Source organism: Mus pahari, chromosome X (genome assembly GCF_900095145.1).
Source record: "Mus pahari chromosome X, PAHARI_EIJ_v1.1, whole genome shotgun sequence".
NCBI lineage: Eukaryota > Metazoa > Chordata > Mammalia > Rodentia > Muridae > Mus > Mus pahari.
The window spans coordinates 87665686-87678153 of NC_034613.1; the positions used below are offsets into that span (position 1 = coordinate 87665686).

General features: G+C 39.5%; 1 protein-coding gene across 3 annotated transcripts in view; it reads left to right on the forward strand.

Moving 5' to 3' along the window:
* The first annotated feature begins 1982 nt into the window (after nucleotides 1-1982).
* Ogt (O-linked N-acetylglucosamine (GlcNAc) transferase) overlaps nucleotides 1983-12468 on the forward strand; it is a 44765-nt gene continuing 34279 nt past the window's right edge. The window contains exons 1-4 of one of the 3 annotated variants that reach the window (XM_029533960.1): nucleotides 1986-2042; nucleotides 2150-2255; nucleotides 4913-5093; nucleotides 5720-5963. In XM_029533960.1, coding sequence (XP_029389820.1) covers nucleotides 2219-2255; nucleotides 4913-5093; nucleotides 5720-5963 — 462 coding nt within the window. In that variant the 5' untranslated portion in view covers nucleotides 1986-2042; nucleotides 2150-2218. Of the gene's footprint in view, nucleotides 2256-4912; nucleotides 5094-5719; nucleotides 5964-12468 lie in introns of all 3 variants that reach the window. The other 2 variants (XM_021188023.1, XM_021188024.2) reach the window with 2 other exon arrangements.

Genomic DNA, 12468 nt, shown 5'->3' on the forward strand with positions numbered 1-12468 from the left:
AAATTGAAAGGAGCACAGAAGCACCCCACTCCCCACAATGCCCAGTACCAGCCTCTGTCCTCAGACCCTCTCTAGTCTGAGGTTCCCTTTCCAGACAATAGATCAAATGGGCTTCATTAAAATAACCCTCAGTGTTCTTCTTAAGCAGCATTTTGGCTCTATGTAAGCAGACTTGGAATTCCTTGAGGGCAAAGTGTTTGTCTTTTTCATTTTATGTTTGCCACGGTGCCTTGAATATAGAGATTTTAGTAAATGTTAATTTATTGGCTGAAGAAGTTATGCTTGACTGGTAAATCCCTGGAACCAAACCTCCAAGGTACTATTATTGGAGGCTCCTGGGCCGATTCCTTGAAGTTTTCCTTCCTGAGCTACATGAGCCTCACAATCCAATTTTTCATAGCAGCATGAGAGTCCTCTTTCAGATGAGGGAACCCCAGACCAGTTTTCTGTGAGTCAAATAGCTGTCCGACTGGGAGTGTGACCTGACATTAAACGAATTTTACTTACTTAACTATCATGCACTAATCAAGAAGGCCTAAACATCTGCTAGTAGAATCCGAGCTGCCTTTCTTAATGTGGAAAAGCTGAGTGCATTCAACAAACGTGGATCACTTGGTGGGTGAGGGGCTTGCCAGGTATATCAAATGAAAAGATAAGGTCAATCAAACTCCAGGAGAGATTGGATGGCAAACTTTCTTTTTTACTACATGTTGTGATTCTGTGGGGCAGAAGAAATTAACAATATTATCAACTTTTTCTGCACTCATAATCCATAGTTCATAGATTGTTTGGCGATCTCAAGAAACTGAAGCAGCCTTTGAGGATTTGTTTTTTTATTTATTTCATCAAGGAGCTAGACAGCAAACATTTTTACACAAGTTCACTAATTTTTCCTAGATCAAAGAGTTTTGAAACGGAAAGGCTCTAAGAGAGCTAACTGTAGTCCCTAGTGGCTTGTAATAATCACTTAGTGAAGTGATGAGCTATCTTAAAACTGTCAAGGAACAAGGCAGGAAATATAAATTAATAACAATGTGACAAAAATGTCCAAACACTGGGCTTGAAACCATAAGAGGATCTTAAGAGCTGTTTTGTCAAAGGAAGGCAACTGGAGATTCAGTGTAGATGTGTGGTTTAGGCAGAAGGCAAAGGAACACATTTAGCTTTGTTGAATTGCCTTAAGCATTTGCAGACTTTAATGATTCTGGTGAGACAAAGTCACAATTCAGAATCAGGAATTTTGAGGAAAAAGGAATCCTCTTTAACATTTCTGTGGTTGCTTTTGGCATGCAAACTCGTAGCAGGTCTTTGAATAATTGAACATTTACCCTGTTACTATCCCGAATCTCACAAACGACTTTGAATTTTCGGGTTATATGGTTCAAATCGAACACGTTTGGGTTCACTCAGCTCATGGAGACTATCCGTTTCATCAAAGTACTTAAATTCATGGGTGGAGTCTGAATCCAAAAGCATTCAAATCGAACCGGTTCCCCATCGTTTTGAACAGCTCTGTCTCTGAAACGCAAAAATTCGCGTTTACTTGCTTAGAAGTAATACGTTGGCCATGTAAACTACCCATTTTCTGTTGAACAGAGTTAATTAAACTTTTCTAGACGCTCTGACATTCTAACATCGACATCACTGACCAGGTAGTAGACTCCTACTTTAGCGCTTGCCAAAAAAAAAAAAAAAAAAAAAAAAAAAAAAAAAAAAAAAAAAAAAAAAAAAAAAAAAGTAATCGACGGGCGTTTTTTGCCCTTCCGCCTTGCTCTTAAAAACTTGTAGGCTCTTACCCCACAGGGAGCACTTAACCCGGAGTTGCCTAGATAGGGTTGTCGCATGCGCTCTCTACAGTCATGTTTGTCGCAATGAACCTCGGGCGGAAGGTTACGTAAGAGCAAATGACTTTGATTACACTCACTTAGTCGGTAGTCTTGTTACGCGCTACCTCCGCGGGGTACTTGATTGTAACAGAAAGTAGTTCCGGCTTGTGTTGTTTCGGTCGAGGAGCCGTCGCCGCCATTTCAAGACAGTGAGAGGTAGATGTCTAACGAGAGTTCCTAAGATTCGAGTTCAGTATTCTGTGCCGCCCCCTGAGCCCTTCAAAACACTGATTCGGCTGCTGCCCTTTTTCTGCTACTTCTAGAACCATTCTTGTCAGTAGTGGCGGCAGTAGAAGTCAATTACCCCCTTGTTCTATCTCAAGAAGCTCCAGATGGCGTCTTCCGTGGGCAACGTGGCCGACAGTACAGGTACTAAGTGTCCCATTTTACTCTGGCAGACGTCCCTTTGGGGTCTGGTGCCGTCTTGTATCTCTCATTATTTCCCTCTAACCATCCCCATTACATCAGTGGCATTACTGAGCTCTCTTGAGTTCTACTGCTATCTGATCGGGTTTGGTGCTGCCGTCCGTTCCGTAAACATTCTTTAGTTGCTTGCTTGCATTTTGCTTGCTTTGGGGGCTTTTTCGTTGTTGCTTTATCCCATCAGTGTTGTAGCCTTCTCTCTCGGGACGATTCTATAGCACACGTGCGCGCTTAGTGTGTCTTGGAATGGGCTGCATTGGAATCTCTGCAATTTCTGTCTCCATCGCAACTGCTTGCTTCCTCAATTTCAGCTCGTCGCTCCCTCCCGTGCGCTTCCATCTCCTCCCCAAAGCCCCTCTCCCTTGGCCACATTTGGTCCCCCTCTGCCAGTTTAGGGCGGGGATGCTATTTCGGTGTAATCCTAGCCTCACTTTGCATCAGGCATGACTAGCGAAAGCTCCCCGATGTGTTTCCAAGTAGCATCAAGAAGAGCTACTTGAGCCCGCACCCTGCCGGGGCAAGCGCCTTGTGGTGTTCTTGGGTTGAGCGGCCCCGATTTAGGTTGGAAATTTCCAGGGGTTCTCTTATCCATCACCCAATTGCACCCGCTGCCCCAGTCCCGAGTTTCCTACCCCGGTCAGCCCTCCCTGCTTGTTACAACCACACCCTTCCTCTGCGAACGTGCCAGCCCGACAGTCGTTTCTTATCCTTAGGGAAGAAACCACCTCGGTGCGTTGCTTGGCGGTGACCACCCTGCCCGCCCTCCTAATTCTCTCTTTCTTTGTGTTACTTTCTCAATGTATTCCTCCGCCATGGCCTCTGGGTTTTTCATCCTCATTCTTTAGCCCAGTATCTCTTTATTCATAGGGTGTGCATTATTATTATTATTTTAAGTTTCCATCCTTGCTTGAAGAGTTTGTAAAGCAACTGGAGTGTAGCTGCACAAGTGCAAAGCGGTTGCCTCTTTTCGACGATGCATCCCCAAGCCTTTGCTACAGAAAATAAGAAAACATCCAAATTGTAGGAGTGTCCTTCAACTGCCTTTCCAGATTGAGGCTGTTTGGGGCGGGAGGGGATGGGGAACCAGGCTGCAGCTCTAAGGTTCCTGAGAGGTTATTGTTTCTCAGTGTCTAGGTTTTAGTTGACGATTTTAAACATTGTGAGATAGATGACTCTAAAATAGTACCTCATCCATAATTGACGGGAATGGGATCAATAATTATCCGATTTCCACCTTCCCTTTTCCCGAACATCGTGATTTTCAAAAATGTAAGATTCTGTCGTAGGTTTTTGTAAGAGCTTGCCCTTTTCTGACTGCTAACTTTATTCGAAGAAATGGTCATTTCCAGTATTAAAAGAGCAGATATGCGACTTTGGAAAGTGACAGGTAATGTGCTAAATTTAGGAGCTAGAAAGTGCTACGTTCTTGTCTAAAATGTAATTTTCTAGTTGATCTTCTAGCTCCAACCTCAGATTTGGACACAGATCTTTTTGGTTTTTGTTTTTGTGGTTAGCTGTGCAGAAATTGGTATGGGAGAGCATGGTTCAAATTTGAGCTTGTCCCCATGACCTTGGTTAAAATTCAGTACCAGGTCTGTGGTTTCCCATTCTAACCTCTAGACTAGAGTGTTATCCTTGAATTCCTAATAATACATTATTGTGGAGATAAATGTTTACAGCTGAGCCTTAGGCAAGCACCTGGATTTTGGCTTTTATTATGTTAACTAAACCAAGTCCCTCAGAACAAAAGCATTTTTTTGTTATTATATTTTATCCCGTGTTTTATATTGCAGCATTTAAAAGCTTTTCCAATTGTAGATTGTTGCCTGATTATTGAATAGAGTTGTTTTTAATGTCTTAATCCTTAAGTGAGAACCATGAACACAGCAGAAAATGTAAGGCAACGTGGGTGGGATTTAGCTAATTTGGGTTCCTTCTGAGTCCTCTCCAGTAGAGGAACAACGTTTGGATTTTTGTTTTAAAATGTTTGGCGAACCCATTATTAAATGCTTTAGCCCTTGACTGCTAAGTCATCTTGTTTATCAGCTGCTTTAAAAGTAACTCTTTGGCTTTCAGCGGTTTCCTTAGGCTGGCTCTTTTAAAAAAAGAAAGCTGTAAAACTCACAAACATCAATATAAAGAGTTAAAGAGACACCTGGTGTCCCCACCCACACTGAGAGAGTTAGAATACAATCCAGTTTGAAATGTGAGATGAAGCAATAGGTTATTCTGACAATAAATCCTTGTAACTTTTGCAGATTTCATGTTTAATGTTTTGTGTGGGTATACTAACTTAGTGACTTTAGTGAATCTTCCTATGATTTGTAACTAAAAGTACAAAATGTAAGAAAGGAATCTTATTTGGAAGTAAATATTGCTATGAGGTTTAGAAAAGGAAGCATTAATAGTGGGCAGATTTGAAAGAGATCAATTCTGTAGACTGGGTTTTAATTAAAATGCAGAACACTCTAGTGCTTTACATAGTTTCAAGCATTTTCATCTTTAAGTTTAATTTACCATATTTTTACATTTTTTTTTTGGTTTGCATTTCTAACTTTTTGTTTTCCCCCCTCCTTCCCTCAAATGTTTTGATGATTCTCCAGAACCAACGAAACGTATGCTTTCCTTCCAAGGGTTAGCTGAGTTGGCACACCGAGAATATCAGGCAGGAGATTTTGAGGCAGCTGAGAGACACTGCATGCAGCTCTGGAGACAAGAGCCTGACAATACTGGTGTTCTTTTATTACTTTCATCTATACACTTCCAGTGTCGGAGGCTGGACAGGTAGGAGATGTCGGGGTAACCTGCCTCTTGGTGTTGAGCTTAAAAATGCTAATTAAATATTTGAACTTCAGATGTTTCCAGTGCTGAGTGTCATCTGAGCCACCAACGCAACACGTGCTCTCTTGCTCTCGTTTGACATGCCTAGCTTCGAGTTTGCCCCCATTTTGCGGGGGAGAGCATATTATAAGTAGAGTCTTTTCCCCCAGATTTTGTCACTTGGGGATATTCTTTTCAGGTAATTATTCTTAGTGTGCACCTGAGCATCCGGACCTGTGTGTTTTTAAATCTTTTTTTTTTTTTTTTGAAAAAAGGTTGTGTCTTTAAATCTTGCCAACAAATGAAAAATGAGACTCATATGCTTTTTATTTTTAATCTTAATGATCATGTTATACAATGTGGCAGTTTGGTAATAGATTTTAATAAGAATTTTCATGCATAAGAACCAGCTTTCTTATATGAAATGTGGATACTCTCACCTTAGGAAAGTTTTAATTTTCAAACTTTTTTTCTGCTGTGTGCTAGTTAAAGGATAATGTTCCATAGCACAGGATTTTCCGTTGCATATGAGCCATGCCTCCTTTTCTCTGACATGCATATCCATGCATCAACACTTTTTATTTTTCCAGATCTGCTCACTTTAGCACCTTGGCAATTAAACAGAATCCCCTTCTAGCAGAAGCCTATTCGAATTTGGGAAATGTGTACAAGGAAAGAGGGCAGTTGCAGGAAGCTATCGAGCATTACCGACATGCCTTGCGGCTCAAGCCTGATTTCATTGATGGTTATATTAACCTGGCAGCAGCCTTGGTAGCAGCAGGTGACATGGAGGGAGCAGTGCAAGCATATGTCTCTGCTCTTCAGTACAATCCTGTAAGTAAACATTTATTAGTTGTTTTCCTTTCACAGTACTCCAGAGAACAAACAAGCATTGTTTGATACTTCAGATAATAGGTTTTTTTTTTTTTTCATGAAGGTCAAGAGTTGAGATGTTTATGTACTTGAAATGATGAAATTGCTTTGACTTGGTCTGCATGACATCAAAAAAAAGTCGATTCTATTTAGGAAGTTAAAAAGCATAAAAATTATACTTACCAAAAAGTCCGACCAGTTATTTCTTTTTTTTTTTTTTTTTTGGTTTTTCGAGACAGGGTTTCTCTGTATAGCTCTGGCTGTTCTGGAACTCACTTGGTAGACCAGGCTAGCCTCGAACTCAGAAATCCGCCTGCCTCTGCCTCCCAAGTGCTGGGATTAAAGGCCTGCGCCACTAGGCCCAGCCCCGACCAGTTATTTCTAATGCTAATTAAAACTTAACACATGTGATTTTTTTTTAAAGATTTATTTGATATCTAAGTACACTGTAGCTGTCTTCAGACATACCAAAAGAGGGTGTCAGATTTTATTACAGATGGTTGTGAGCCACCATGTGGTTGCTGGAATTTGAACTCAGGACCTTCAGAAGAACAGTAGGTGTTCTTACCCGCTGAGCCATCTCTCTAGCCCTACGTGTGATGTTTTTTGTGTGTATGTTCTGTTTTAATGAACTTTAGATAAATTCTGATGGGTATTTATAGCAGTTGATTTTTAGGAATGATGGATAAAAGGTCTTAATCTGTAATATAAAAATTTTTTAAGGTGCTAGAATATTAGTGACTTCAAAACGTTCTTAATACCTCCCCTCAATAGTTAACAAGTAATAGAATTAAGACAATTACAGATCTAGACCAGACTTTGAATTAGTGCTACAATTTTTTTTTAAAGTCTAAGATGTATGTGTTCGTGGAGAACAAGTATTAGAGTCTGTGAAAGGTCAAAATATAGTGTGTAAAACAACGAAAAAAAATTTAAAAGGCTATAGGATGTAAAACTTGCCCTGGAAACTGTTGATGGTAATGAAGGGAAAGTGCCTGTAAACTTTTAAGAGGTAAGTAGTAGGGATGGGGGATGGGTCTTGGCATACACTTGAGCTAAGTTGACATTGAGTTTGGAATCACCCTGGAAGTGCTTAATGATTAACTGCCATTATTGAAAGTCTTCTACAAGCTCAGACACTGCTGCTTCAGATAAATGTCCTCTGAGTCTTTACCATGATCCTTTGGTGAGGATGACATTATTTCTAGTTTTGCCAATAATAAAATCCCTAGTAGGCTTTGGGTTATGTAACATTTTTGAGGTCATATAGCTAGCTAGCAATGGAGAAGTGGATGTTGAAACTTGAAGTTGAATTATCAAAGCAAATGTTGACATGAATGAAAAATGAAAGCTAGAAAGGGCTTTCTTTGCCCCAAGGCAGTCATTGAGCACAGCCTGGAAACCATTAGACATATAAGCCTGTCTCTTGACTCCAATTTTATAGTTTAGGAAACTGAAGCTTATTTTAGTAGTTTGCCAAAACTCTGATCATTTTTCATCTTAATATCTTTTTAACAATTATTTTTAAAGTTAATTTTGAAAATTAAATTCTATTGTTTTTATTTCAAAAAAGATTAAAAAATCACTCTGGAACGCTATTTTAACTTTCTAGATGTTCTTTGATGTGTATAGAAGTTGAGTCAGGGCAAGCACTCATTTGTGTGGCTACCTTAGTTCAGCTAAATGGTGCTTTTATTTGTGAGTTCTTTATAATAAACTTTTTATTCATTGCTTTTTGATCTAGTGAAAAATTGCATAGACTTGGAGATAATGAGAGTAATTTCTCTTGTGTTCTTTCAGAGATATTCAGTGTATATTTGAACTTAAGATGTATTTGTAATTTTTAGTTTTAGACAGCTAACCTTGAATGTGTTGCCTTTGGAGTTTGGACTTGATTCTTCCTAAGGCACAAGCCTTTCTCTCTCTCTCTCTCTTTTTTTTTTATTTATTTTATGTAAGTACACTGTAGCTGTCTTCAGACATGCCAGAAGAGGGCATCAGATCTTGTTAAAGATGGTTGTAAGCCACCATGTGGTTGCTGGGATTTGAACTCAGGACCTTCGGAAGAGCAGTCAGTGCTCTTAACCCACTGAGCCATCTCTCCAGCCCACAAGCCTTTCTCTTGTGTGCCCAACTACCACAGGATAGTACATTTTTTTCCTTTAGTAATCAGGGTTTGTTTATCCTTTACCTCTTGACTTTGTAAACTTCAACTTGACTCTCTTGCATAGCTGTAACCTTGGTTAAATTAACTCTGTTAATTTATTTTGAGAGGGGATCTTTCAAATAGGTCTCTGTTAGTTAGGTTGGCCTCCAGCTCACCAAGTAGCTGAGGATGACCTTGAACAACTTAACTTTCCTGGCCCTGCTTCCCCAGGCTGAGGTTATAGAGCATACCATCACACCCAGTTTATGTGGTACTATAGATAGAACCCAGGACTTTGTTGCACAGTAGATAAGAGCTTTTCTACCTGAGCTAGATCCCTAGGGCCCTGGCTCAGGTTTTTAGTTGCCTGTCTGTGTGGTAGAGCAGTTAACTTTGCTGACAGTATAACACAGGATTATATTGAGAAGGGAAAATTAAAGTGAGAGACAAAGCCATACTACTTTGTAAATATATGCTATGTATAGTTTATATTATTAAATATCTTACCTATTAATGAAACAGTGTTATGTACTTCCAAAGAAGCAAGACAAACACTAAACTTGCTTCTTTAATTCTCTGTTCTTCACACTAATAATGAAAGTGGGGTTATGTGAACTCTCTGAATCTCAGCTAAATGCACCACAGTGGTTGTGTTTAAAGTTTTCAGATGTCTTATCCTAACTAGATGAAACTTCCTATCAAGTGCCTGTTGTCAGTTCAGTGCTGCCTGTGTTTTGAGTCTGTTTCTTACAGTGTGTTCTTTGTGCTTTATGCATTGATACTCTGGTATGGGCTGGAATCCATGGTGCTGTTTACAGTCTGAAAATTAAAGAAACTCAGGTTATTTTGATTTTGTAGAAGTGAAAAATTAAAGCATCAGGCTCATTTTACTGGTTTTCAGCAGTGCTTCTCTTGTAAGTTTATAGATGAACCAATGTAAAAGCTAGTTTGTGACTTGATTATAGAAGTTAGAGCCATTTCATATTTTTTTCATATTTGGAGCTGCCTTCCATAATGCTTTATGGCTTAATACATTTGCTGAAACTTTAGCTTGTCATATTTTAAGGTGCTGTTTCTTCTGGTGTTCTCTTAGAATTGCCCATACTTGGCATTTCCTTTACAAATTATGCATACAATTCTTTGTGTGATAGCTGTGAGCCTGAATTGCTGTTGCTAAGCTATTGCGAAGCTGTTTCTGCTTTGATGGTAGATACACTGTGCTGAGAGCCGCTGACATCCCACTGTGTAGTACTGTCCTGTTGGTTTTGTTGTTGCCAGAGTCTTAGCTAGCTGATGGTGAGGAAACCTTTGTTTCTACTTCTCTCCACTCTGCTTTTTGTTAAGGTTGTTTGGCAAGGGTCACATTTGAATATGTGAGTGCCGATTGTTGTGTATAAAGCTTGGTGAGAAATTGGAGAATGTGTTCTGGGTGGGGGGGTTATCATGTGAGACAGACCTGACCCGTGAAGGAGAAAAAAGATGAAAGCTCCTTGGGTGATTTTTGTTGGAGAGTATTAATCAGAAGATTCCCTTGAGAGGCTGCTAAGAACCTAAGCATTCTGTAGGATGGAGTTTGTTTTTGTTTTTTGCTTTTTCGAGACAGGGGTTCTCCATGTAGCCCTGGCTGTCCTGGAACTCAGACATCCACTACCTCTGCCTCCCAAGTGCTGGGATTAAAGGCATGGGCCACCACCACCCGGCTCGGCTGTGGAGTTTGAATTTGAGAGGCAGTTGAGAAGCACCGTGGGTTCTTATTGGCCTGGTTTTCCTCTATGTGTACATATGTAGAGGAATGTTAAGGGGGTCCAAGAGGTGGAACATTAAGAAGAAAATTGGCAAGCAGTTATATTAGGGAGGGATAAGTTATACAGGAATCCCTTATTTCTGGTTCTTCTTTTACCTTTACACATACTGGGTTTTTCCTTGTTTTTGATACCCTATTCCTTTGTTTAGTCTCTACTCAGCTATGAAGGCCCAGCTTAAATCTCTCCTTTGAATGTGTTTAATTTATTTTCCTTGGTATTAGGTATATTATTTAATCAAGGTTTTCATGAAAGTTACTAGGGATGGGCAGAACAAGCCAGGTTTAAGAAAGTGATTCTCTTAGTAGATACTATTTTGATTTGACAGATAAAGCTGAATCTGATGCAGGGTTCTGAATGGATTCTTTTTGAGAATTGTAGCTTTCTTGTATTTATTACATGTATGTATGCACATGAATGCATGTCTAGATTTGGCTTTCATGGCTATGTTTATTTTGGTTTTTAAATTACCTTTATGTGGATGTGTGTTATGTCTGTGGACATGATTGTAGTGTTCTTGGAGGCTGGAAGGAGGTGTCAGAGAGCCTGGGCCTGGAATACTAGGCAATTTACAGCTGCCTTATATGACTGCTAAGAATTGAACTCAGTCACCTGGAAGAGCAGCACGTGCTTGTAACCACTGAGCCATCTCACCAATCCTGTTTTGCTGTTTTTGAGATGGAGTATCACTTAGTGTGAGCTAGCCTTGAACTGATTATATAACTGAGAATGACCTTGAATTTGTGATTATCCTGCTCCCATGTGCTGGGATTATTGCCAAGTGCCACCATGCCAGCTAAAAGAGTTATTTTGTTTGTATTTATAATACCAGGAATCAAACTCAGGGCCTTGTATACCAGGTACATGTTCTGCCCTGGGGCTCTACTCTCAGCCACTCTACCCATCTACTTAATAGGACATGTTTGGCCTTTTCCTAAAGTGGACTTATTATTTTACTGTAACCTTGAAGGTATTTATATTCTCATATTTTTACAGCCCTGAAGAGCAAACATGGGGCCTTTGGCATGCTAGTTAATTTTCTACCAATTGACCTACATTGCTAGTCCATAAGAAAATCTTATTTTTGTTGTAGTATGCTGTGATGAATGTAGATGATATAACTAAATATAGATAATCATCCATCTAAGAGTTTTTAGAAACTAACTGGTAAAATTATGTAACAGTGGGTAAAAATATATAGATGAGACTGGAGAGATGGCTCAGTGATTAAGAGCACTGACTGCTCTTCCAGGGGTCCTGAGTTCAATTCCCAGCAACCACATGGTGGCTCACAACCATCTGTAAAGGGATCTGATGCTCTCTTCTGGTGTGTCTGAAGACAGCTACAGTGTACCTACATACATAAAAAATGAATAAATAAATCTTAAAAAAATACAGCCACTAGACACTTAGTTGTTATGATGATTCTGAAATTTATGGCTCAGAGCAGCCATAGAAATTGGTAAAAGTCAAAAGATGCTTATCACCCGCTAAAGTAGAAGGAACTTGTATAAACACATTGGATTGGATATTTAGACATAGCCTGACAAAGAGAGGGTTACCTTTAAGGTTCAAAGGAGGAAGCCTACACAAAGTAGATAGTAAGATTATAAAATTCATTATTTCTCAGAATACAAATAGGATTCCAAAGTGCTTAAAGTAATCATAGATGATGATTAGTCTGTAATAAGATTAATGGTACCTGTGAATTGTTTGTTTATTTATTTATTTATTCATTCATTCATTCATTCTTCACTCATCTATTGTTTGTTTTTTTTTTTTTTTTTTTTTGTTTTTTTCGAGACAGGGTTTCTCTGTGTAGCCCTGGCTGTCCTGGAACTCACTTTGTAGACCAGGCTGGCCTCAAACTCAGAAATCCACCTGCCTCTGCCTCCCAAATGCTGGGATTAAAGGTGTGCATCACCACACCCAGCCATCTATTTGAGTGTGATTCTGTAGTACAGGCTAGCTTGGAACTCAATATGGTAACTCTTGGAGTGAAAGTAGGGGCTTGAACTCATGACGATATTCCTGCTTCAGTTTCCCAAGTGCTGGGATTATAGGTGCATGCTATTATACCTGGCATACATTGATACTTTGTGGATTAATGTCAGCCTATGCTTAAGGTTGTGAGAAGATAGGCCTACTCTTCAAAGCATCAGTCACTGCCTGAGGGACAGCACTAATTAAGGTGGGTCATGGAATTGTCCCAGTTTAGCCAGCCATTACATTATTGGCAGACTTCTTGGTTCATCCAGCAATTGACAATGTACAGTACAGAAACAGCTTCATCAGTAAAGCTCTCCCATTCTATAACCCATTATACAGTTGCTGGAAAAATAACATACATGATAATTCTTTGGACTACTTGATAAAATTTCACTTTGTAGGATTTAGTTGAAGGTTCTTTCACCCACATGACAGTTCGGGATGATAAACATGCTTCATGTTGCCATCATCTCTGTTTGTTATTGACTGAAAAATTCCACTGACAAAAGCAGACTTTGCAAGTAAAAAT